Raw genomic sequence first — 27,799 nt, 5'->3', positions numbered from 1 at the left:
TGACTAGATGCATCATGGCTTGGTTCAATAACTCAAATGCCCAGGAATGAAGAAAGCTGCAGAAAGTGATAGACACTGCCCAGCTGTTCACAGGTATAGACCTCCCCATTATCATAGGGAGGCTGTGTTTAAAAAGAAAGCCAATATCAAAGACCTACACCACTCTGGCCATCTCGCTATTCCCATCAGGAAGACCGCCTGAGAACTGTGACCTCCTGGTTCACGAACAGCTTCTTTCCATCAGCCATCAGGCTCATGAATACTGTACAACGCTAAACACCTTACCTAAGTTGTACTGTGAACATCAGTCTTGCACTATTATGGTCTGACCACCTAGCATTATTGATTATTAATTTATTGTATTATTATTGTTTATTGTACAATGTTTTTGTACCAATTCCAATTGGTTAGGCCAATTTCCCCGGGTAAGTCCTCAAAAGCTGTTGTAGCTAACAACTTCAACGTGGGACTGAATGATGAGCTCGACATCTCAGCACACATCTTGAAAAATATCACAAATCAAGGGACTTTGAGGCTTTTTCCCTGATGCATAAATCCTCAGCTTGCTCTCAGTTACACTGTGAAACATCAACTATTACTGCTAATACTGTCTCAGCAAATACAGGGCATTCTCAAATTCAAGACCGGCTCCATCCCAGCTATCAGATTCATGAATAGTTTCTTCCCTGCTGTTATCAGATTCTTGAAAGGACTTGTCAGAAGCTATGAATGTAGTCCTGATCTTCCAATTTACTTTGTTGCAGCCCTTGGACTTTTTTAATCTGCACTTTCTCTGTAGCTACTGTATAACATTATATTCTACACTCTGTTTCTTTTCTCATTTTGCATTTGTTGTGGTGCTTGTGTAAGGTGTAATTGTATTTGCATGTGGATGATTTACTTCTATATCACACAAAACAAAGTTTTTCACTCGACCTTGGCACATGTGGCAGTAATAACCCGATACAGTCCAGGTGCACATTATTATACTGCAGTACTGGAAGCCTACTCACTTTTACTGACCAATGCACTGGTTGTAACAAGACCACCCGCTGCAACTCGATAACATTGTCATACTATTTTAATAGACCCATAATCTCTACCCTCACAAAACAATGAAATTTGATTACACAGTTGCACTTTGTGATGGAAAGGAATTTGTGGCAAAATTCTTTGTTGTAAATCCCTTCTAATTTAATAGGACAGAGGTTGGTGCCTGGTTCTGCTGGTCTGTACAGTGCATGTTCCTGGCTCTCTGTATCCTGGGACTCAGCAAAGTGTTTGCGGCAAATATAGGTCCCTTGTGGCTTTTGACAATTGTTCTCATTGAGAATGTCAGGCAGGAAGTACAGAAGCCGCAAGTCCCAAACCACCAGGTTCAGGAATAGCTACTTTTCAGCAACCATTCTTGAACCAATCCACACAACCGTAACCTTACTGCAATAATGGAACACCGCGCGCGCACACCTCCTTCCACTACAATGGGCTTGGGGTTTTTTTCTAATTATGTTTGTGAATATTTTCTTTTGATGCAAAATTGTCTTTTTATTCACATCTCCTTTCTCTCAGAATTGTAGGTGTATTTTTTTTGTGTTTTGTTGCGAGTCTGTGCCTGTGACGCTGATGTCAGCTAGATATTTTCACTTATCCTTGTGCCGAGTTCTACTGGTGAATATGACAATAAACTTGCACTTGGACAATCAAGCAAAGTGACAGAAAGGGTTTTGCTGCACGCTAAAGCTGTGTGTGATTTTTAAATTAAAAAAAAAAAACTTCTGACATTCAGAGACATTTAAAGAACCTAATTTATTATTTACTCCAACTTTAAATGATTAAAAATAAAAGAATCAGTGGTTGGGCACTGGAAATACACTGCCAGTTCAGTGGTGGATGCAGATTCAAATGGAATTTTCAAAAGCGAGCTGGATTACAATCTGCCAGGGAGGGATTTGCAGGGCTGCAAGAGGAGGATCATCTGGATTGTTCTTATGAGTGGATACAGATTTGACAGGGGGATTACCCTCTACCCATGCTCCAACCACTCCATGATTACAAAATAAAGCTAACTGTAAAAATGCTTAAAACAGAAACAACTAAAAATATTGAAGTGAAAGAATCAACAAAGTAACTACCCGATTTGCCTTCTAAATCTAGACAATCCACATTGAAATCAAAGGAATTTCTGATCCAGTGTCAAATGTGTCCCGACATTGGATCTGAAAGGTTCTGCTCTGCTATTGGGACTCAGTGGGGACTCAATTGGTGGAATGGGCTGACAGCTTCTAACTTCTAAACTTTTTAATCTCAGTACCTTTTCTTAACAAGTCCACAGCATCAACGTCTAACAGTGCAGACGGATGTTGAGAATCTACTTCAGTTACAGTAGCCAAAAACTGGTGCTTCCAACAATAACGTTAGGCAACAGCCACAGGAAGATCTGGCTCATAGTATAGACATGTCTGACATATAACTCAGTTGAAGGACATAAAATACTTAATGACATATATAACCCAAGTAAAGATTAAAAGGATCTTTAATTAATTATTGTAATTGACCATTTATTGCAACTCCAAAGTAACTTGCCTCATCCTCCCCCAATAAACATGCACACACAAAACAGCACTTTCAGTCCAGTTCAGTTCCTACATTTAAAAGCAACCCAGTGCCAATATGGACATGTGTAATGAATGCGATCTAAATGGTACCTTAACCATATTCCAGTGAAAAGTACTCAGCTCAATCAGATTAAACCCATCAGTATGGTTTCAGATATATATACTCCCCATGTTCCTTTCCCACTCCTACCAGGAGTCCCATCCAGGGTCTCTGTTCAACATTTCCATCCCTTTCCCACCTTGATTACCCATCCCATGATCACTACCTCCCTTCCCTCCCCATACACCCTTCAGCCCACCAATTTCTCATTACCTAAAGATGGCGGCGCGCACGGACGCAGCGGCTCACAGCTCTCCCTTTCGGTGCGTTTTATGTGTGTTATCTGTGTTATGTCTGTTAGTCAATTTTAGTCATGCAAACCAGGAAAATCAGGCAAATCCTACCTACAACCGAAAGGACCTTCTGATCATCGGATTCCAGTGCACTACCTTTGCACTAGGCAACACTAAAAAATCTTTGTACTTAACATAATTGTATTTAATTGTATTTATGTATTTATTTGTTTTTGCATTTATTGCATATATGTTTGTACGCACCGTCAGGATTGGCTATTTTTTAATTTCGTTGTACTCGTTGCAATGACAATAAATGAATATTATTATTATTATTATTCAGCAGAACCCAATAATACTTGGGTTAGCATTTTCTTGAACAAAATGGATATGAAAGTATGTAAGATTGTGTAAGTAGGAACTGCAGATGCTGGTTTACACCAAAGACAGACACAAAATGCTAGAGTAACTCAGCAGGTCAGGCAGCATCTCTGGAGAAAAGGAATAGGTGAAGTTTCAAGTCGAGACCCTTCATCGGACTCCTGGATATGCAAATATGATGCATTGAAACATAGAAACAAAGAAAATAGGTGCAGGAGGAGGCCATTTGGCCCTTTGAGCCAGCACTGCCATTCATTGTGATCATGGCTGATCATCTACAATCAGTAACCTGTGCCTGCCTTCTCCTCATATCCATTAATTCCACTAGCCCCTAGAGCTCTATCTAACTTTCTTTTAAATTCATGCAGTGAATTGGCCTCCACTGCCTTCTGTGGCAGAGAATTCCACAAATTCACAACTCTCTGGGTGAAAAAGTTTCTTCTCACAGTTTTAAATGGCCTCCCTTTTATTCTTAGACTGTGGCCCCTGGTTCTAGACTCCCCCAACATTGGGAACATTTTTCCTGCATCTAGCTTGTCTAATCCTTTTATAATTTTATACATCTCTGTAAGATCCCATCTCATCCTTCTAAACTCCGGTGAATAAAAGCCTAGTCTTTCCAATCTTTCATCCTATGACAGTCTCTCCATCCCAGGGATTAACCTCGTGAACCTACGCTGCACTGCCTCAAAAGCAAGGATGTCCTTCCTCAAATTAGGAGACCAAAACTGCACACAATACTCCAGATCTGGTCTCACAAGAAGCAAAGAAGTCCTTCTGCAGTTGTACCTATACAACTGCAGAAGGATTTCTTTGCTCCTGTACTAAAATCATGTCGTTATGAAGGCCAACATGCCATTAGCTTTCTTCACTTCCTGCTGTACCTACACGCTTACTTTCAGTGACTGGTGTACAAGGACACCAAGGTCTCGTTGCACTTCCCTTTACCTAATCTGACACCATTGAGATAATAATTTGCCTCCTTATTTTTGCCGCCAAAGTGGATAACCTCACATTTATCTACATTATACTGCATCTGCCATGCATCTGCCCACTCACTCAACCTGTCCAAGTCACCCTGCAACCTCCTAACATCCTCTTCGCAGTTCACACTGCCACCCAGCTTTATGTCATCTGCAAACTTATTAGTGTTACTTCTTGTCGTATGTTGAAAGACTGGAGCGACTAGGCTTGTATACACTGGAATTTAGAAGGATGAGAAGGGATCTTATTGAAACATATAGGATTATTAAGGGGTTGGACACGTTAGAGGCAGGAAACATGTTCCCAGTGTTGGGGGAGTCCGGAACCAGGAGCCACAGTTTAAGAATAAGGGGTAGGCCATTTAGAACAGAGATGAGGAAAAACGTTTTCAGTCAGAGAGTTGTAAATCTGTGGAATTCTCTGCCTCAGAAGGCAGTGGAGGCCAGTTCTCTGAATGCTTTCAAGAGAGAGCTAGATAGAGCTCTTAAGGATAGCGGAGTCAGGGGGTATGGGGAGAAGGCAGGAACGGGGTACTGATTGAGAATGATCACCCATGATCACATTGAATGGTGGTGCTGGATCGAAGGGCCGAATAGCCTACTCCTGCTATTGTCTATTGTCTAATTCCATCACCCAAATCATTAATATATATTGTAAATAGTTGCGGCTCCAGCACCGAGCCTTGCGGCACTCCACTATCCACTGCCTACAATTCTGAAAAGGAACCGTTTATTCCTACTCTTTGCTTCCTGTCTGCCAACCAATTCTCTATCCATGTCAATACCCTAACCCAATACCATGTGCTCTACTATTGCTCACCAATCTCCCATGCGGGACCTTATCAAAGGCCTTCTGAAAGTCTAGATACACTACATCCACTGGCTCCCCTTCATCCATTTTACTTGTCACATCCTCAAAATATTCCTGAAGATTAGTCAAACAGGATTTCCCCTTTATAAATCAATGCTGAAGTGGACCAATCCTTTTACTGCTATCCAAATGCGCGGTTATTACCTCTTTAATAATTGACTCCAACATCTCCCCACCACCGATGTTAGGCTAACTGGTCTATAATTCCACACTTTCTCTCTCGCTCCTTCCTTGAAAAGTGGGATAACATTAGCTATCCTCCAATCCACAGGAACTGATCCTGAATCTATTGAACGTTGGAAAATGATCACCAATGCGTCCACGATTTCTTGAGCCACCTCCTTGAGTATCCTGGGATGTAGACCATCAGGCCCTGGGGATTTATCAGTCTTCAGTCCCATCAGTCTTGGAGTGGTTTGTAGGTTAATCACTTTCTGTACAATTGTAAATTGTCCCTGGAGTGTAGGATAGCACTAGTGTACAGGGTGATCAGTGGTTGGTGCGGACTCGGTGGGCCGAAGAGCCTGTTTTCACGCTGTATCTCTAAAGTCTAAAGATCAAGGATGATCTGAATTGAATCTCAACTCTAAATTCCATCTACCACTGGTAAAATATCACCCCTCTGCTTATTTAGAATCTAACTACCCATTTGCAAAAATATTCTAACACTCAACTGCCACTGCCATTTGCATTACAGCATTCTAAAGATTCACAAATCACAGAAATACTTTTGCCCTTTCTTGGTCTTGAATAGACAACCCTTTATTTTTAAACAACTCAAGTTCTAGACTCTCGCACGAGGAAATGTCTTCTCCAAATTCAATTGTCTAACATGTCTCAAATTCTCATACGCTTCTTTTTTCGCTCTATAATTTTCAGCATTTATTAAACCTGTCCAAACACTCCTCAAATGACAACCTGGCCATTCCAGGTGATAGTCTCATATAACATCTTTGAACTGCTTCCAATCTACTTAAAAAAAAACAAAGTACTGGAGTAACTCAGCAGGTCAGGCAGCATCTCTAGGGGTACATGAATATGCAATATTTTGACTTAAAACTTCACCTATCCATGTCCTCCAGACACACTGCCTGAACTGACCTGCAGAGATACTGCAGTAATTTGTGTTTTTCTTTGTAATCATGTATTTGGACTTCAGGAGCAGTGTGGGACTTCAAGCTTCACTACCTCCTGCCCGATTGTGGTTGTGAGAAGAGAACAAGGCATGAATCCTTGGAGATTGATGCCATGTAATTGAGGATGTAGATGTTTTCAATGGAGGGTTGTTCCCGTGGTTGGACCTAAATGAGTCCACCACTCTCTGCAGCCTCTTCTGATCCTGAGAATTTGAATATAATTTTCCTTGACCAATGACATAACTCGTCCCACGACTACCCATTTTCATTTTGAAATATCAATCCTTCCGTTTTCTTACTTTCGTACAATCACATAACATCCTCTTTATTCTCTCCTCTGTTTAGTCCTCATCCTACATGTTTAAATTAATTCAGTTTCACTTTTTCCAAGGTTCTGAAGAAAGATCATTGACCAGCATCTTCAGCTACGTTCCTCTCCACCGATGCTGGAAATACTAATCTGGTCTGGCAGCATTCTCGGTGTTAACTACTGATAAGAACTCAGCTGGTTTGGTGTCAAATTAGAGTCACCGTATAGTCATAGAGTGATACAGCATGGAAACAGGCCCTTTGCCCCAACTTGCTGACACCAGCCAACATGTCCCAGCTATACAAGTCCCACCTGCCCACATTTGGTCCATATCCCACCCAAACCTGTCCTATCCATGTACCTGTCTAACTGTATTTTTGGAAAGATGACAAGGCCTTGGAGTGGGTGTAGAAGAGATTTCCTAGTAATATTATTTGAGATAAATAATGTTTTTGGAATGGCTGTGTTTGTTTACCTTATTGCAGAGACCAAGAGAGTTTTTCTCAATATGCGTAGGTTCACTGAATATACACATTCACGATAGAGGAATATAATAAGCGTGGAGCTCAGAGAAGCAGGTAGTTTGAAAACGGAGAAAAGAGTTCATTGGCTGGAAAGTTTGTTACAAAAGAGGGTGACTCACAGAAATGGATGGCAAGTTGGTGTAGTGCGTTTCCTGCAGGTTGTGGGAAGGCAGGGACACCGCTGGAATTCTGGAAACTACACCTGCAGGAATTGTGTCCAGGTGCAGCTCTTGAATGAACGTGTTGGGGAACTAGAGAAGCAGCTGGATGACCTCAGAGACATCCGGGAAAACGAGAGTTTCCTGGACAGAACCTGCAGTGAGGTTGTCAGGCCAAGAATACAGGAAGAGCGAAGGTGGGTAACTGTGAGAAAGGGGAGTACAAGTGGAGTGCAGGAGGTGGCTGTGCCCAATGAAAGCGGGTACACCCTCTTGGGAGCTGTCGGGGCAGATGATGCTCCCAGTCCGAACGGCGGACAGGTCTGTGGCTCCAATACTAATGATGAGGCTCGACCGGTGAGACCGATGTCGGGCAGAGCCATAGTGGTGGGTAACTCCATTGTCCGAGGTGCAGACAGGAAATTCTGTGGTAGCAGGCGAGACTCAAGGATGGTCTGTTGCCTCCCTGATGCCAAGGGTTCAAGATGTCATGGACCGACTTCAGAACATCCTCGAGAGGGAAGGTGACCAGCCAGAAGTAGTTGTGCATGTAGGCACAAACTACGTCGGGAGGAAGAGGAAGGAGGTTCTGCAACATGAGTTTAAAGAGTTGGGAAGACTGAAAAGCAGGACTTCTAGGGTGGTTATCTCTGGATTGTTTCCTGTACCTCGTGTTGGTGAGGGCAGGAACAAGGAGATCGGGGATATGAATGTATGGCTGAGGGGCTGGTGCAGCGAGCAGGGATTTAGATTTATAGACCATTGAGAACTGTTCTGGGGTAGGGGCGACCTGTACAAAAGGGACGGGTTACACCTTAACTGGAGGGGGACCAATGTTCTGGCAGGCAGGTTTGCTAGTGTTACACGTGTGGGTTTAAACTAAGTAGTGGGGGGGAGGGGTTGACAAATTTGGAACATAAAGATGGAGTTAAAGAGGAAGTGAATACAGGAAAAGTTGCAAAGGACTCCCGAATTAATGGGAAGGAAAGTTCGAGAAGAGATAAGAGAGTAAGGTCAGGGCCAATAATTGTGTAATGAACCGGTGTGAGAGGAGAGGTGAATACCAAAGTTAAAGTGTTGTATTTGAATGCGCGAAGCATAAAAAAATAAAGTGGATGAGCTTGAGGCTCAGTGAGATATTGGCAAGTGTGATGCTGTGGCAATTACAGAGATGGCTGCAAGAGGACCAGGGCTAGGAGCTGAATATTCAGGGGTATACATCCTATCGAAAAGACAGACAGGTGGGCAGAGGAGGTGGGGTCGCTCTGTTGGTAAGGAATGATATTCAGTCCCTTGCAAGAGGTGACATAGAATCAGGAGATGTAGAGTCAGTATGGACAGAACTGAAGAATTGTAAGGGTAAAAAGACCCTAATGGGAGTTATCTACAGGCCCCCCAAACAGTAGCTTGGACATAGGGTGCAAGTTGAATCAAGAGTTAAAATTGGCATGTCGCAAAGGTAATGCTATGGTGGTTATGGGAGATTTTAACATGCAGTAGACTGGGAAAATCAGGTTGGTACTGGACCTCAAGAAAGGGAGTTTGTGGAGTGCCTCCAAGATGGATTCTTAGAGCAGCTTGTACTAGAGCCTACCAGGGAGAAGGCAATTCTGGATTTAGTGTTGTGTAATGAACCAGATCTGATAAGGGAACTCAAGGTAAAAGAGCTATTAGGAGGTAGTGATCATAATATGATAAATTTTAATCTACAATTTGAGAGAGAGAAGGAAAAATCGGAAGTGTCAGCAGTACAGTTGAACAAAGGGGACTATGGAGGCATGAGGGAGGAGCTGGCCAGAGATGACTGGAAAGAGACCCTAGCAGGGAAGACAGAGGAACAACAATGGCAGGTATTTCTGTGAATAATACAGAAGGTGCAGGATCAGTTCATTCCAAAGAGGAAGAAAGATTCTAAGGGGAGTAAGAGGCAACCGTGGCTGACAAGGGAAGTCAAGGACAGTATAAAAATAAAAGAGTAGAAGTAAAACATAGCAAAGATGAGTGGGAAGCCAGAGGATTGGGACTCTTTTAAAGAGCATCAGAAGATAACTAAAAAGGCAATACGGGGAGAAAAAATGAGGTACGAAGGTAAACTAGCCAAGAATATAAAGGAGGATAGTAAAAGCTTCTTTAGGTACGTGAAGAGGAAAAAAATAGTTAAGACAAATGTGGGTCCCTTGAAGACATAAGCAGGTGAATTTATTATGGGGACCAAGGAAATGGCAGACGAGATGAACAGGTACTTTGGATCTGTCTTCACTAAGGAAGACACAAACAATCTCCCAGATGTTCTAGTGGCCAGAGAACCTAGGGTGACAGAGGAACTGAAGGAAAATCACATTAGGCAGGAAATGGTGTTGGGTAGACTGATGGGACTGAAGGCTGATAAATCCCCAGGGCCTGATGGTCTGCATCCCAGGGTACTTAAGGAGGTGGCGCTAGAAATTGTGGATGCATTGGTGATCATTTTCCAATGTTCTATAGATTCAGGATCAGTTCCTGTGGATTGGAGGATAGCTAATGTCATCCCACTTTTTCAGAAAGCAGGGAGGGAGAAAACAGGAAATTATAGACCTGTTAGCCTGACATCGGTGGTGGGGAAGATGCTGGAGTCAATTATAAAAGAAGAAATTGCGGAACATCTGGATAACAGTAACAGGATCATTCCGAGTCAGCATGGATTTACAAAGGGGAAATTGTGTTTGACTAATCTTCTGGAATTTTTTGAGGATGTAACTAGGAAAATGGACAAGGGAGAGCCAGTGGATGTCGTGTACCTAGACTTTCAGAAAGCCTTCGATAAGGTCCCACATAGGAGATTAGTGGGCAAAATTAGAGCACATGGTATTGGGGATAGGGTACTGACATGGATAGAAAATTGGTTGGCAGACAGGAAACAACGAGTAGGGATAAATGAGTCCCTTTCAGAATGGCATGCAGTGACGAGTGAGGCTCCGTGCTGGGACCACAGCTATTTACAATATACATTAATGACTTAGATGAAGGGATTAAAAGTAACATTAGCAAATTTGCAGATGACACAAAGCTGGATGGCAGTGTAAAGTGTGAGGAGGATGCTATGAGGATGCAGGGTGACTTAGACAGGTTGTGTGAGTGGGCAGATGCAAGGCAGAAGCTGTTTAATGTGGATAAATGTGAGGTTATCCAGTTTGGTGGTAAGAACAGGAAGGCAGATTATTATCTGAATGGTGTCAAGTTAGGAAAAGGGGAAGTACAACGAGATCTGGGTGTCCTAGTTCATAAGTCACTGAAAGTAAGCATGCAGGTACAGCAGGCAGTGAAGAAAGCTAATGGAATGTTGGCCTTCATAACAAGAGGAGTTGAGTACAGGAGCAACGATGTCCTTCTGCAGTTGTACAGGGTCCTAATAAGACCACACGTGCAGTATTGTGTGCAGTTTCGGTCTCCAAATTTGAGGAAGGACATTCTTACTATTGAGGGAGTGCAGCGTAGTTTCACTAGGTTAATTCCCGGAATGGCGGGACTGTCGTATGATGAAAGACTGGAGCGACTGGGCTTGTATAGTCTGGAATTTAGGATAAGAGGGGATCTTATTGAAACATATAAGACTATTAAGAGATTGGACACGCTAGAGGCAGGAAACATGTTCCCGATGTGGGGGAGTCCCGAACCAGGGGCCACAGTTTAAGAATAAGAGTTAGGCCATTTAGAATGGAGATGAGGAAAAACCTTTTCACTCAGAGAGTTGTGAAGCTGTGGAACTCTGCCTCAGAAGGCAGTGGAGGCCAATACCCTGGATGCTTTCAAGAGAGAGTTAGATAGAGCTCTTAATGATAGCGGAGTCAAGGGATATGGGGAGAAGGCAGGAACGGGGTACTGAGTGTGGATGATCAGCCATGACCATGCTGGTTCAAAGGGCCGAATGGCCTACTCCTGCAGCTATTGGTTATTGTCTAATGAGACTGACTATTTAGACGTGAAAAACAAAAAAAAAAGCATCAATATACTGTAGATGCTGGAAATCTAAAACAATCGTGTTCTTCCAAATCCAAAATGTTCTGTTGAAGGGTCTCCAACCTGAAACATTAAATGCTTTGTTTCTGTATGAAAAATAAATGTTCCATCTGTTGCACATGGCTGCTTCAGGCGCCAGATTTTGCCTGTTGCATACTATTTCAAGAATATAAAGATTAGTTTTGCTATAAGTAACTGAGAAGTTGGAACTACTTTATTTACAAATGAATAACTTCACTGCAGAAGAGCTTTAGCTCCAAGGTACACGGTTTCGACATTACTTTCCAGATATTGTGAGGCCTCGAAGATACTTTCATACCAATCAGATTTTGGCAAATACAAGACAGTTTCATAACTCAAAATGATCTGTTGTAATATAAAACTTATGGCTTAGAGTACGCTGCTTGATCTAGTTTTTATTTCCTTCAGCACTAAGCATGCAAGATCTGGAACACAAGAAGTCAGTGTAAATTTTTTTGTTTGTTACACACAAAAGCAAAATTGCTTTAAGCATCTCCTGTCACAGTCTGTTAAGAGAAATAGTCACTAATAAAGTGCTGCCCTTTGGTCATCTTGACAATGGGCAATGCTATGCCACCTCTTATTAAATGTAATCCATATCAGTGGACCCAAATTTCTTTTTAAATTATCATCTTCTGACTCTGTATAGCAGGATGTCACTTTTGTAGCACCACTGAGATATCTGACCTGTCAGTGCAGTTAATTTTCAGCTTAGTCTCAACACCAGGGTTCCTTTGCCTTGGGGTATTTTTTACTACACTAACAAGATTTATTTTACAGTTATTCAGATCGGCAAGGAGCTATTATATAGCTGTTGAGACGAAAACCAACCAAGACACACACGTCTTTATTATTTTGCAGTTTTAAGCATTTGTTTAAAATTTTCCAATTTTATGCTGAAGTTATTTAATTAGGTTACTTCATCATACAATCAGGATAAGCTTTCATTCCATTTCACCAGGTCTCCCCAAGACAACTTGCTGCCTTCCTATGCCCCAGGGGTGGATGTTACTGACGTGGGAAGTCTTCAAAGGAGTGAAGCAGACATAATAAAACTGAAAATAAATTGCCACTGTTGTTGCCTAAAGGGCAACCTCGATAATTGCTTATTGTCTCTGGATACAATCATTGATTACCCAAAGCTGCAGTTTAAGTGAATGTGTCATGCTGGTAAGCATTAAAAAACAATCTCTGAATACACTTTGGTTGGCATTTCTTGTAACTAAAAATACTATTATATCCTTTAAATATGCTGCATCTTCCTGAGAGCAGAATAAAAGCTTAGCTATAGAACCTAGCTCAACTGGAAAAACTGTAAACGCATGCAACCTTGTGCTATTATAGAAAGGTGATGCTACATGTTGTTTCCAATTTCCATGATTTGCAAATTCATAGAAATCACACCATTGCAGTAGCTTGTTTTTTTAAAAGAGTGACTAATAAGGGTTAATGCAAACTTCAAAAATCGATATGCTCTGCAGGAAGCTGCAATGTAATGAAGGTGCTTTATCTGTCCAGCTAAATTTAAGTATTCAACAAAACAAGGCTGGCGTAGGCCATGGAGGACACATCTCAATAGCACGTTCCGCTCTGCGATATAGTTCAAATATAGTAGTACAATGTAACCTTTCCCATATTCATCACCAGAATTTCAAAGGTGCTTTTGATAACTCCTCAATCACAGTAATTTTTGTCCATCCATCCTCTCACATACACAGCATGAATTTCAATACAACAAAGCAGGTGTGGCAGATCTAATTTGCAATCAAGCTCCACAGAAAGGGATACAGCACATCCTTAATGTCAAGAGACTCTCACAGACCCTTGGCTACCAGTCATTTAATACCACCGATTCTGACACATGCTGAAATAGAAGTAGAGATCCTCAATGAAAAACAACAAGCAATTTTATTTTAGACTTCAAAAAACGACCCCATGCAGGGAAATAAATTGGTTGCACTTGATTTCAACTTTGCCCCAATTATTGCTTCGAACTCAGGATTCAAACTTTTCCAATTCTTGCTTTGAAACTGGTGCACAGTTTTGTGCATGTGATGGGAGGCCAGCAATCCAGAGACTCCATATTTCATCTTGGCAAATCGAGATAATGGGACAACATGTTGGAAAAAACTCATTTTCTAGGGAGAGAAATTTGTCCTGCATTTCTCGAACCATGGCTAATTCCAGTGACTCTGTGCATGGATGTCTTAGATTTTTCAGGCTTACTGCAACCATGAAATAAACGCCACCTTTCTGGTCTCAGTCACATGACCAATTTCTTTTTCCCCAGTGAACCTTTTAGAATCAAAAAGGGAGTGTTCAGAAGCATTCTACTAAAAATATATTTGAATATAATAGTTAACTACGAACCACTTCATAATAAAGCAGGAGCTGCGACAGTTTTGCATAATGTTTGGGGAACTCATGCGTATTTCTTGATCTCTAGTCAAAACTGAATTTAAAAAAAATAATCTGAAAGAGTGAATTATCAATTCACTTTGTTAAGTCACATGAAAAGAATGAAGGCATGAACTTTATCTATTAAGTTAAGATGGTACTTATGCATGTCCTGTAGAAAATGACTAGTCGAGCCTGTAAGGTCTCAATGGATAGACAGAAGCATGACCCAAAACAACTTGAAATTGGGTGGTGGCAGTAGATGGTTCACTTGCATGGTTTGTACCTCAATAGTTATTTAAGAAAATGGGTGCAAATTGCTTCCCTGTGGCCCGAATTGCTTGCTAATGGAGCCCACCTACACCTTGCTGCAGTATCTATGCATCTGCTCTTCTAATTCACATTGACTATTGAGAGGCCAATAATATTGTCTCATCAATCAGGGAATGATCTGGCATTGACAGTGATATTTCAGGAATCAGTAGAGTCAGGAGTGCCCAGATGATTGGAATATTGCCATTATTATCCCGCTGCACAAAAAGGGAGCAAGGTTGAATAGTGGGAACTATAGGCCGGTGAGTCTGACTTCGGTGGTTGGTAAGATTTTCGAGTCCATTATAAAGGATGAGGTTACGGAGTACTTAGAAATTCACAATAAAATAGGCCGAAGTGAGCATTGTGGAGGTCTTGTCTGACAGATTTGCTGGAATTCTTTGAAGAAATAGCAGGACAGGCAAAGGAGAGTCAGTAGATGTTGTTTACTTAGATTTTCAGAAAACCTTTGATAAGGTGCCACACGTTAGGCTACTTAGGAAGATGAGAGCCCACAGTATCAAAGTGTAGATGCTAGCATGGATAGCAGGTTGGCTTGATGGCAGAAGACAAAGAGTGGCAATAAAGGGGGCTGTTTATGGTTCCGCACGGGTCGGTGCTGGGGCCGCTACTCTTCATGTTGTACGTTAATGATTTGGACAAGGGGATTGAAGGCTTTGTGGGAAAGTTTGCGGATGATAAGAAAGTAGGTGGAGGGGCAGGTAGTGTAGAGAAAGCAGGGACTCTGCAGAAGGACTTGGACAGGTTGGGAGAGTGGGCAGAGAAGTGGCAGATGGAATATAGTGTGGCAAAGTGTGGAGTCATGCATTTTGGTCGGAGGAATATAGGCATAGACTAAATGGGGTGAGAATCCAGAAATCAAAGGTACAAAGGGACTTGGAAGTGCTGGTGCAGGATTCCCAAAAAGTTAATCTGCAAGTCGAATCGGTAGTGAAGAAAGCAAACTCAATGCTAGCATTTATTTCAAGAGGGCTTGTATACAAAAACAGGGATGAAATTTTGAGGCTCTATAAGACGCTGGTAAGCCGCATTTGAAATATTGTGAGCAATTTTGGACACCATATCATAGGAAGGATGTGCTGGCTCTGGAGAGGGTCCAGAGGAGGTTTACAAGAATGATCCCAGGAATGAGTAGGTTCACCTATAATGAGCGTTTGTCGACACTGGGCCTGTACTCGCTGGAGTTTGGAATAATGAGGGGGGACCTCATTGAAACAGACAGAATAGTGAAAGGCTTGGATAGAGTGGATGTGGAGAGGATGTTTCTACTAGTGGGAGAGTCTAGGACTAGTCACAGCTTCAGAATTAAAGGACGTTCTTTTAGGAAGGAGATGAGGAGAAATTTATTTAGTCAGAGGGTGGTGAATCTATGGAATTCCTTGCCACAGAAGGCTGTGGAGCCCAAGTCAGTGGATATTTTTAAGGCAGAGATAGATACATTCTTGATTAGTACAGCAGAGGTTATTGGGAGAAGGCAGGAGAATGGGGTTAGGAGGGAGAGATAGATCAGCCATGATTGAATGGCAGAGTAGACTTGATGGGCCGAATGGCCTAATTCTACTCCTATTCCTTATGACCCCCCCCAACAATATCCTCTCTGCTCTGTAGGTATGTCCTCCCTGATCAAAACAGCAACACCAGTCGTTTCTTACCTGCAACTCTTTCATGCCTCGAGTATCTCTACCATGGACCACTAGTGCTGCCCTTCTGCCCCAGACGAAATCTCAATGATCTAGACACCTGAAACCCGACCCCGACCCTTTAGCCACAGATTAACTTGGCATATCCTTCTATTCCTGCCCTCCCTAACATGTGGCACTGGAATTACCACCTGCTTTTTAATCTCTTTCCTCACTCCCAATATTCGCACTGCACATGATCCATTTTCTTAGGTGTGTCGTTGGCTCTCGCGTGCACAACAGCAACCTCTGGCTTCTCCCTTCCTGCTTGAGACTGTTCTGTATCTGCTCTGTGATGTCCTCCACCATGAAAGCAACACACCATCCTGGAGTCCTGTTTGCTGCCACAGAATCTTCTATCTGTGTGTGCCCTGAACTATCAAGTCTCCTATCACAGTAGCCCTATTCGACAGTAGTCAGACTTCACCCTATTCCACGATGCCTCAGAGCCTGGCCTGGTGCCAATTTCCTTTTAAATGAAGAGATCAAAGAACATTCACAAGACTGTTTAGAAAATCCAAACCCAACAGGGCCAGGTCTCCCTTCTCTGCACATTTCTTCCACCTATCTGCTGATAGAATCACTGGGAATTTTGCAGCCAAGATGCTCCTAAAGTTAAGTATCTTTACACTTTTCAAAATCATTTATTGAGTCAACAGATATACTCTTTATAAATTGTGGCACCAAACAATACCTCGAACAATGAGCTGAGCAAAATTCGATACACCGGAGCCTCTATCCGACTGGGTCGCACAGCGGTACAAATCCCGATCGCTCGTTTTCACTTCTTTCAATTTAAAGGATGCAGCAAACCGCCTGTGATTTATATTCTTCGTTAGAGCAACTGGGATGTCTTCCCCATTGCGCCTCTGAGGGGAAAAAAATGAAATTGTTAGTTACCATTTTAGAACCTGGATCTAAATAGATGATTAAAATTTAAACACTCAGAAAACTTTTATTTTTAAAGATACAGTCAGCTACACAAATTGCTTACATATTCTATATAATAGGTATCCCACAACCCAGTGTTTAAACAGATGTGACAAACCATCACGGCCACTAATGCAAGTTTGCCACTTTAGGTAACGGCTGACCTAATCACATGTACAACGTGAAGAAGCAGCTGGCTCAGAAATACTCAAGTAGATGTATTCAATGCTATGAAAATTTCAGATCAATACACGGATGTATAACACACCATCCCAGCTCCTTATGAAAATAGTTCTCTTTCAGTTCAAAAATCCTGTGCTTTAGGTTCCTCACAATTTTAAACAGTGAACGTTTGCACACAAAATGGGGGAAGCAGCTTTCAGACATTTGTGTTAGAAGAGTTGGAAAGATACCTCAAATTAAGAATAGGCACAGAAATTTACCTTATTGTTTCATGGTGTTTCAGTCGTCTTTGAGAAAGGAAGAGCAAAATTTATATTATATAATCAAACAATTGTCTTCATGCATATTACTGTCCTGATTTAGACACAGTTGAATAGTCCGATGTATCTGATACCTTCCCAAACAAATGAAATTTATCACATCAGGCCTCTTTCATGTCACTCAACTCTTTCAAGTTCCCTTGAAAATACCTTGTGCTTTTATGTCTGTGGCAATTTTACAGTAGGGAAATAACCTCAACTGGTCTTGGCATCATACCTCACAGAATCCTTTGAAACATGACTGACTATTTATGCCCTTAGAACTTGACCACAAAAACCATCCACTGGCAAGTACTCAGGTGGAAATACAACTCTTGGCCAACATCTAAGAGTTGTCGACAACCATTGGAAATACGATGCTACAACTGAAATGTGATCATTTTCATCTAACAGCATTGCCGACGTGCAGGTATCGTGCAAAGATCACTGATTATCAAGAGGATGAGAAGCACTACTTTATCCGAAATTCTCAACCAAAGGTTAAACTGGTCCAAATAAATGTTCAACCTATGTGAAATCAATTGATATTGTTACAGCCAAATGATCAAACAGATAAATAATCTTGACCTGCATGACAAAATAATGCAAATACCAAATGGAAATTTTACCAATCCTTTAAAAAGATTTCTCCCTCCATTTTAGCTCCCAGCAAGCTTTGGGCCGGAATGCCCCTGGCAAGCAGGACTGCCTCACCCGCCACAGAACTACCTTGGAACCCGCAGCAGACTCAGATGGAACCAGGAACCCACCCAAAGGCTTGACAGAGTCTGCCCAAAGGCTCATGGTCGGTGGGGCCATGCTCAAAAACGCAGCGGTCGATGGTATTGGGAACCTGCCCGACTGCTCGGCAGACAGTGTAACTGGGAGGGAGCTGGAAAAGTTGGACGTGAAGAGCAAGCATGGATAGAAGAGTGAACCGGGGTAATGCCTCCAACGCCTTCAGGTCGGCTGCAGGTCGGCTCAATAAGATCACTCCTCATCCTCCTGTGCTCCAAGGAATAGAGTCCCAGTCTACTCAACCTCTCCCTATAGTTCAGACCTCTAGCCCAGGCAACATCCTTGTAAACCTTCTCCACACCCTTCCCAGCTTGACAACATATTTTCTATAACATGGTGCCCAGAACTGAACACAATACTACTATAAACGCAGCCTCACCAACGTCTTCTACAATTGCAACATGACCTCTCAACTTCTATAATCTGATGAAAATATGTACCTTCTATGGAGAGCAGAAAATGTCAAGATGCAAATGATTATGAAAACAATCAATGATACAAAATTACAAATATGATAGAAGTGTGAAAATTATTCAGCATGCAATACCAACTGATATGTATGTTGGATAAATAACACATCCCATGTTTGCATGATTAATCCATTTCAGTATTTCATTACTTTTTAAAATAATGACATTTATGCTGTTAATAAGTAAGTGTGCAGTGTGCAACCATGTGCAATGGTGCAAATGTAGACTTTTAAATGTTCCCATGATCTACCGCAATTCATTTATTTTACCATCAGTAAAAAAAACAAAGAAACAAACTGCAGGACATCGCACACCATGACTGAGATGAAGAGCGGCACGTTCAGTTGAAGGCAAGGCAATTAGCTTTGGCAAACCGTGTAAAACAGACCTTCGTTTATATGGCCTGCCATCAGACAGGATCAGATTAAGAAACATAGGTTAGTACAGCACAGGCAGTGGCCAACTGGCTCATTGAGCCTGCAATTCTTTTGAAAAGTAATCCTGCTTGTCCCACTTGGCTGCAAGTTATTCTTTTTTTCAGAATTCATGCAATTCCCTTTAAACTACCATTTGAATCTACAATCACTACCCAATTTAAATGCCAACAATTGACTGGAGAAAAAAAAATCCTCGAGTCACCTCTGGTTCTGTTGCCAATTACCTTACATCTGGTAATTGACCTTTCTATTATTGGAAACAGATTCTCTCCATTTACTTTATCTAAACCATATATGCTTTTAATCGCCTCTATCAACTCTCCTCACAGCCTCCTCCAAGAATAATCTCAGCTTTTCCACTACATCCGCGTAATAGTAATTCCTAATCGCCTAAACTATTTTACTAAATCTCTCCTTTTCCTACTAAAGCCTTTATAGTAGTCTAGTGCAGATAGGGCACGTTGGTTGGCGTGGGCAAGTTGGGCTGAAGGGCCTGGTTCCATGCTGTGTGACTATGACTTGATGGTCTTTTCAGAGCACAACAGCTGCAGTCAAAGTATTATTTTATATGGAAGATATAAGCATCCAAAGCTTTGAAAAATGAGCAAGCTCCCATCTTAAAATAAGAATTTATCATTTACAAGCAAATTCTGTCAATTTCACACACATAACTCGGCAATATCACAGTAAAAGAAAATTAACCATAGTTTGTAGGACGTTTTTCAATTTGCTGACACAATCAACATATTAAAATATTAACCTGTCATATTTCTCATTGGTATAATAAACACAATATTGAAAAACGTGCTGCAAACACATGCTTGTGCTTTACTGTTCTGTTATAAACAAAACTAAGCACAATCAACATATTACAAAATATTTCTCAAATATTACCCTGTCATATTTCTCATTGATATAATAAACACAATACTATACCAGTTGTGCTTAGGTTTTTTTTATAACATAGAACAGTAATGCACATGAATTGTGCACAAGAATTTGACCCACAATGTTTGTACCGAACATGATACCGAGATAAACTAATCTCATCTACCATTCCCTTTAATCCCTCCATTTTGCTTTGCCAGTGCTTCAAAAAGTCACTTCTGCTCATAACACAGCGATTGTGTATGTTGCAGAATTCAAGAAGAAAAGCAACCAGCACATCACATCTAAAGCAACGCATAAAAGATACCCGAGCAATCTGTAATAAATTGTTGCTTTCCAATCACTCCCCATGCTCAGGCATTATGCAAACATCTCACATTCTGCAGAGTTTTGTGAATGTGCCAAATAAAATCAGCTTTGATGCAGGCATGGTCTACAGCAGCCTTCCTCATTAGAAAAATTCAAGTAATGTATTTCTTGAATTGCGCATCAGTTGGCTGTATCTTTCACATCAGTGGGAAGTATTGTGTGCTACTTCAACTTTATCAATAGAATTTATACATGGGGTTGGCAACAACCACTCCCCTCGCAGCCATGATTGATTCTGCCTCTGGTTTTCTGAAGCCAACAGTCACTTGGGTCTCATTATTAAACCTGAAATAATGTTGCTCCAGGGTAATGTTCCAAGTGTGACCTACTATGTGTGTTAAACTATGTCCCAGATTGCAGATTCACTGAATGTTTGCATGTAAATCATAATTTTATTAAAAATCAAATTGCATGACTGTTTAAACTTCAATGAAAGTAGAACTTGAAAAATAATCTTTTTTCCCCCCCAATATGTATAGTCAGTATTGCATGAAAATTGTTTGATTTCTTTTTTTCTATTTAAGACAGAATGAATTATTACAAGACAGATGGGAATATAACACTGCCAGATCTCACCTGCAGCCACAGCTTGTTATTCACTGTATCCCTGCCTGTAGCGATGCACTGAAATGTAGCATTTTGTCCTGCATTTACTTCCACATCTCCAAGTCGCAAAAAATGAGGAGATTTGTCTGCAAAACATAAACATTTTGACATGTCTGTGACAAAAGTCAATTGATTTAGCGCTGAGCTTAGTGGAACTCAGGATGTGCCAGTATACTGCAGTCACACATATGGTTTCATTTTAAGATGTGTAAAATACTCAGTGATTAGGTAAGACAATAATAACAATTGTTTCTTAATTTGCCAGCATATCTTCTTTGCATCAACAGAACCAATTAAAGTTGTAATGTTGAGTTTTTGAACGGAAGCATTAACTGTGTTTGTCATTTCACTGATGCTGCCTGGACCCGATGTACGGTGGCGCAGCGGTAGAGTTGCTGCCTTACAGCGAATGCAGCGCCGGAGACCCGGGTTCGATCCCGACTACGGTGTTGTCTGTATGGAGTTTGTACGTTCTCCCCGTGACCTGCGTGGATTTTCTCCGAGATCTTCGGTTTCCTCCCGCACTCCAAAGACATACAGGTATGTAGGTTAATTGGCTTGGTAAATGTAAAAATTGTCACTAGTTGGTGTAGGATAGTGTTAATGTGCGGGGATCGCTGGTCGGCACGGACCCAGTGGGCCGAAAGGGCCTGTTTCTGCGCTGTATCTCTAAACTAAATTACTCTGTTTTCATTGCAATTGGAATTATTTTCTGCGGCAAATCACATACATCAGATATAGACCATCTAGCTGTTCACATCAGCACCATCATTCAGGAATATCAAGGCTAGTCTTTTCTCTCAATGTCACTTTCTCGTACAGAATTCGTTTTCCCAAGTCCCCTTAACGTATACAAATTTATCAAGCGATCTTGAATATACTCTGCAATGAGTCTCCACAGCTCCCTTGGGTAAAGAATTCCAACCTCCATGTGGGTGAAGAAAGTGTTTTTTCTCAGTCTGATTCCAGACATAAAGGAAACATCATTCCCGTCTTCACCCTGTCATGCTCCATTAGATTTTTTATATCTTAATGAAATCACCTCTCAATTCAATAACATAGGCTTGTTCAGCTTCGCAATTCACCCATCCCTGGGATCAATCTGGTGAATTTCTATCTTTCAGCATCCAAGCTAATAGCAGAAAAAAATTGTTGTTATCAACAAACTGGAGACAGCCATTCATTGGAGCATCAGTACACGTGACAATAAACTTTAAATGTAGATGTACCTAACCCTCAATCATGCTGGGTAACTCTCACAATCATCTCCAGCAAGCCTCACTGTGACCCATCATCAACACCAGCATTTCCAGATACAATTCCAAACAATGACTGAAACAGAGAGAAAAACAATCACACTGTGTAATTTTCTCTCCTGTCCCATGCTAGCTCAACCTGGCAGAGCAGAAGTTACATCATTCATTGAATAGGAATTTCCAACTCCCAGATGAATTTTTTAAAAAAAACATTATTTTTAAACATCTGTTACTACAGTGCAGTTAATTATTTCTCAGTCTTTTAACAAACTTTAATTATTATTTCCAAATTATTTAAAGTGTACTTAATGATCTTAAACTGTTTCTGAATATCACGGATGTCTGACATCTGTTCACTGCCCTAACAGGTGACAAGATTCCATCCTCAGCTTTGTTAACTGGCACGTGTTCCAGAGACTGTCCTCAGGCCTTCGCCACTCAGGACCAACTTGTCCCCGAGGCCTTGTCATGCGATTAATTTGGATGAACCTTTGCACCATGTCTGGGTGTCAGGTCAAGTCCAGCTCAACTCAACCCTATCTGCCTCGTTCAAATTTACCCAGGTTAATTCTCCACATCCAAACCAGCTGGGGGAACAATTCCTCAACTCAGATTTGTATCAAAGGTATTGTGAATTTATACCAGACGTACCTACAAGTACCAAGTCATCTCCCTTATTTGGAAAAACATTTATTTTGGATGCGGATTGCAAAACTAGGTCATTTGCCCCACAATGTGTCTACATCATCCATCAAGCACTTATCAATACTAATCCCATTTTCCAGCCTTCAGCTTGTCGTCTTCCAAGCCTCTGCAATTCAACTTTTTATCTAAATACTGAGAATCTAAATTGTGAGAATGCTTGCATCTTACAACCCCTCTGGCTGTTCCACCCTTACCAGCTTGACATATGCTCTGTCGACCAGACTGACACAGCTTTCTTTTTATATTTGGATGGTCTTCGCCTCCTCGAGTCCTCAATTCCACTGAAGTTAGCTTAAACAATCCACAACAACACTTGCAACCCCCCCCCCCCCCCCCATACAAGGTTTGGTTCAATCCTCCAGTCCACTTTCCCAGGAAGGAATTCCAGTAATCCAAAAATCTAACGCTTGTCCTCCAGCGCCATCTTTTCAGCCACACATTCTATCTTCCTATTCTTATCATTGCTACCATGTGACTCTGCAAGTTCTTCCTCTTCATCTGCTACTTGGCTTCCTAATTTCAAGTTGCGGGACATAACCATGATGTTGATCGCACCAATGTGAACTATGCCCTCTAAGTTTTTACTATCCTCTTTTAAATAACCATTGCAACTATTTTTAGATTTTTTTTAGATTTAGAGATACAGCGCAAAAACAGGCCCTTCGGCCCACCGGGTCCGCGCCGCCCAGCGATCCCCGCATATTGACACTATCCTACACCCACTAGGGACAAGTTTTACATTTGCCCAGCCAATTAACCTACAAACCTGTACGTCTTTGGAGTGTGGGAGGAAACCAAAAATCTCGGAGAAAACCCACGCAGGTCACAGGGAGAACGTACAAACTCCGTACAGTACAGCACCCGTAGTCAGGATCGAACATGACGCTGCATTCGCTGTAAGGCAGCAACTCTACCGCTGCGCCACCGTGCCTGTGACTTCTTTGCTCCTGGCAGCAAGGAGGCAACATATCATCCTGGATTGATATCTATAATTGCAGAAATATCTGCATTTTCCCTCTGTGCAGGGCTTGCCACTATCATTGTCACTGGACTCTCTCTCTTCCACCAATCCCAACCATTGTTCATTTACCAGCAGGGTAATCACTGTTAAAAATGTTCTGTCTACAAAATTCTCAGCCGAATGAAGCAGTGCTTCCAGCTGGTTCTCAAGCTCGTTGCACATTTTGCAGATGTGCGCATTAAGATCATAAATGCTATTTAGAATTTCAAATAAGCTACAAGTTATACCAAAGATAGGTGGTGTATTCACACGGGAGATTAAGCAATAAATCAGTCTTAGGGAATTGACTAAATGATAAATTATAGATAAAGAATTTTAATTCTATGACTATTGTGTTTTCAAAGCAAAGAAAATCACAGAGAAAAGACCACAGAAAGGGGAATGAGTTGGAGGGAGTTGTAAAGATTGAATTTGCGATGGATATTTACAAAAGCACCACATTCAGTCCTGTTTGGAAAAGCATATTCTAATTAGAGGAATCAATTTCTCAAATTATTGAACGTTGATGAAATTTGACAAGTTGGTGCTGCAGACAAATTGAGTACAAAGCAGTTTTCACTGAGCTAACGTGGAACTGGTGGACAACATTATTCAAAATGTAATTGAAATATTTTTTCATTTTAAAAAGTAATCTGGCATAAGCAGATATTTTAGTTTTATTTTAATGCTTTGTTGAATTGAAATATGGTTCAAAATGCAAAATAAGTCGGCATTTGCCTTCATCAATGTGTAACTATATCTGCTATGTTCATTGTTCTATCTATATCATTTTGAATTAAGGCACAAATGATTTTTTGTTGCAGAGAAAATATAGAAGTCCCATTTGTAAAGATAAGAGCATTCAGTGGTTTGATAGCTGACTGCTACACTATAATAACATTTTGGACTTCAAATTACCGTCTGTCAGAGGCAAGGGAAATATTTAGAAATTAAATTCTGCTGGTTTATGAACTATATGTGGAATGATGAAAATGAGCTTGATTTTCTTCTACGCTTCTTCCTAGGTTCCGTCTGTCTTCGTTTTAGAAGCATAGAAACAGAAAAATAGGTGCAGGAATAGGCCATGTGGCCCTTCGAGTGATTATGGCTGATCATCTAAAATCAGTACACCAGAAGTGCTTTTAGAAGTACTTCACGTTTCCAAACCTTAAACAATGGGTCTGATCATACTGATCTTCAGCCAGCAGTGCACCGATTACCACAGTGCACATGTCATTTTGTTCCTACATGCATGTTTATGAATAACCATCTAGAACTCACAGATGAGTAGAGATTTGTGGAATTTAGAAGGATGAGAGGAGATCTTATCGAAACGTATAAGATTATTAAGGGGTTGGACACGTTAGAGGCAGGAAACATGTTCCCAATGTTAGAGACTCGTTAGAGACTCCCCCACACTCACCACATTCAAAACATCGCTGAAGTCCCACCTGTTCAGTACTGCCTTCAACCACTGAAGGTCACCTCACCTACTGTCTCCTTTCTCTGTTCATTTATTTATTTACTTATTTATCTATTTATTAATCTCCCTATGTTCTCAAAATCTCTGTAAAGCGTCTTTGAGTATATGAAAAGCGCTATATAAATAAAATGTATTATTATTATTATTATTAATGTTGGGGGAGTCCAGAACAAGGGGCCACAGTTTAAGAATAAGGGGTAGGCCATTTAGAACTGAGATGAGGATAAACTTTTTCAGTCAGAGAGTTGTGAATCTGTGGAATTCTCTGCCTCAGAAGACAGTGGAGGCCAATTCTCTGAATGCATTCAAGAGAGAGCTGGATAGAGCTCTTAAGGATAGCTAAGTCAGGGGGTATGGGGAGAAGGCAGGAACGGGGTACTGATTGAGAATGATCAGCCATGATCACATTGAATGGCGGTGCTGGCTCGAAGGGCCGAATGGCCTCCTCCTGCACCTATTGTCTATTGTCTATTGTCTAGATCAGATGACACATTACACTGAATCCTGTGGAGCAGCACTGATATTCTGTGATGAGAAGCTGGGTGCACTTCACATCTGGGACTTCGGTTTTGCAGTGTGATTCAGTGTGGCTGAAAAGATGGTGCTGGAGGACAAGCTTTAGATTTTTGGATTACTGGAAATCCTTCCTGGGAAGGTGGACTGGAGGGTTGAACCAAACCTTGTATGGGGGGGTTTGCAAGTGTTGTTGGGGAGCGTTTAAACTAACTTCAGTGGAATTGAGGACACTTGGAGGCGAAGACCATCCAAATATAAAAGGAAAGCTGTGTTAGTCAGGTAGACAGAGCATATGCCAAGCTGGTAAGGGTGGAACAGCTTGAGGGGTTGTAAGATGCAAACATTCTCACAATTTAAGAATATTATAAAGCTTTAAGAATATTATAAAGAAAGGCAGGTTGGTTGAGATGTGTTAGTTAAGATCTTGGTATGCAAATTGCAGATCTTATGATAACTGAAAGCACGTCTACCAATGATGAAGCAATTAAGTTAGAGATGGAAAAATCCAGATTTCTTAGAAGTTTATAAAATCATGGGATGGTGGCAAAGGTAGAGAGATGAAACTATGAAAAGTGCTTTTTAATAGGTGACTATCGTTGGATTACTTCTCCAGTTTATGGAGAATAGAAGGTTAGATGTGTAATAGACATGAATCGGCAAAGATAATGAGCTACAGACCAGGTGTAGGTAAATGGGATAGTACAGATTGATAGCTTATGGTCAGCATGACGAAAATATATCAATTTAATTTTAAAAGAATGGGTCGACTGGGCTTATATTCACCAGAATTTGGAAGGATGAGAGGAGATCTTATAGAAACATATAAAATTCTTAAGGGATTGAACAGGCTCGATGCAGGAAAAAATGTTCCCAATGTTGGGGGAGTGCAGAACCAGGGGTCACAGTTTAAGAATAAGGGATGGGCTATTTAGGACTGAGATGAGGAAAAACTTTTTCACCCAGAGAGTTGCGAATCTGTGGAATTCTCTAACACAGAAGGCAGTGGTGGCCAATTCACTTGATGTATTCAAGAGAGAGTTAGATATAGTTCTTTGGGCTAATGGAATCAAGGGATATGGGGAGAAAACAGGAACGGGGTACTGATTTGGATGATCAGCCATGATCATATTGAATGACGGTGCTGGCTCGAAGAGCCGAATGGCCTACTCCTGCACCTATTTTCTATGTTTCGATGTAAAATAAATTTCAATGTCTATTGAATATCCAAATTAATGCCAGTTTTCAGTCAAAATTATAACTTCACTCTTCCCTGTATCTGAACAGCAGCATTTTAAGAATATGTACTAACCACATGGGTAGCTCAGCACCTGGACGTCATCAATGGCAATATATCCTCTTTGCTCGCGAGACACATCTGCTTCAAAGATCACCTGTAAAAATAAACAAAAAAATTGTTTTCGTAAAAAAAACATACACCTCCCCACATCAATCCCCAAATTCTGCCGCATATCAGGACACATGAGAAAATGCCCAACCCTATTGCCATTGAGATGGTGGTGATGCGTCAACACTTGAGTTGGTACAGATCCTCTGGTGAAGGTTCTTTCAGGGTTGCTGGGTAGGAAATTTCAGAAGTTAGACCCAGTAATGAAGATTGATCTCCAGGAGATTCTTGGAGTTCTACCAACAAGATGCAATGATCCGACACCCAAAATCAGCAGTAATCCTGCAGTTCCCTTGAATTGAGACCAATTTCTTGCCTGACTTCACTGTAGTTTATTGGTGAAACAATGTCAAGAACTGTTCAAAGACAATTACAGTTGGGCATGAGGCCAGTGGTGTTGTCAATGAAGGCACAATAGAAAGGTAATTTCACATCTTGAATTTTAATGTAACTTTGTTTCACTGCATCAGCAGGAAAATGGCCATATATGCAGCCGCGAGTCTGAGATCTGGACTAAACTTGATCAGAAGTACAGAACAAATAGTAGTGCGTGGCATGTTCCATGCTCCAATCAGTTCTTCATTCCATTGAAAAATTGGTTTGCACCACTGGGAAATGTGCATTTTATTCTCAGTACATCCATAATTGGAGACATGAGCCTATAATGATGTGGAACAGAGTAAGCAAATGTGAAGAGTTTTTACTAAATATGCTGTC

At 41.2% G+C, this 27,799-nt stretch overlaps 1 protein-coding gene across 7 annotated transcripts in view; it reads right to left on the bottom strand.

Moving 5' to 3' along the window:
• ptprk (protein tyrosine phosphatase receptor type K) overlaps positions 1 to 27,799 on the bottom strand; it is a 503,565-nt gene that overhangs the window by 286,089 nt on the left and 189,677 nt on the right. For all 7 annotated transcript variants that reach the window (XM_078399543.1, XM_078399544.1, XM_078399546.1 and 4 more), the window contains exons 4-6: positions 26,987 to 27,068; positions 20,688 to 20,803; positions 16,432 to 16,606 (exon numbers count right to left, since the gene is read on the bottom strand). In XM_078399543.1, coding sequence (XP_078255669.1) covers positions 16,432 to 16,606; positions 20,688 to 20,803; positions 26,987 to 27,068 — 373 coding nt within the window. The remainder of the gene's footprint in view (positions 1 to 16,431; positions 16,607 to 20,687; positions 20,804 to 26,986; positions 27,069 to 27,799) is intronic.

This window comes from Rhinoraja longicauda, chromosome 5, assembly GCF_053455715.1.
Source record: "Rhinoraja longicauda isolate Sanriku21f chromosome 5, sRhiLon1.1, whole genome shotgun sequence".
Classification (NCBI taxonomy): Eukaryota; Metazoa; Chordata; class Chondrichthyes; order Rajiformes; family Arhynchobatidae; genus Rhinoraja; species Rhinoraja longicauda.
This window is presented reverse-complemented; position numbering and strand designations above follow the sequence as displayed.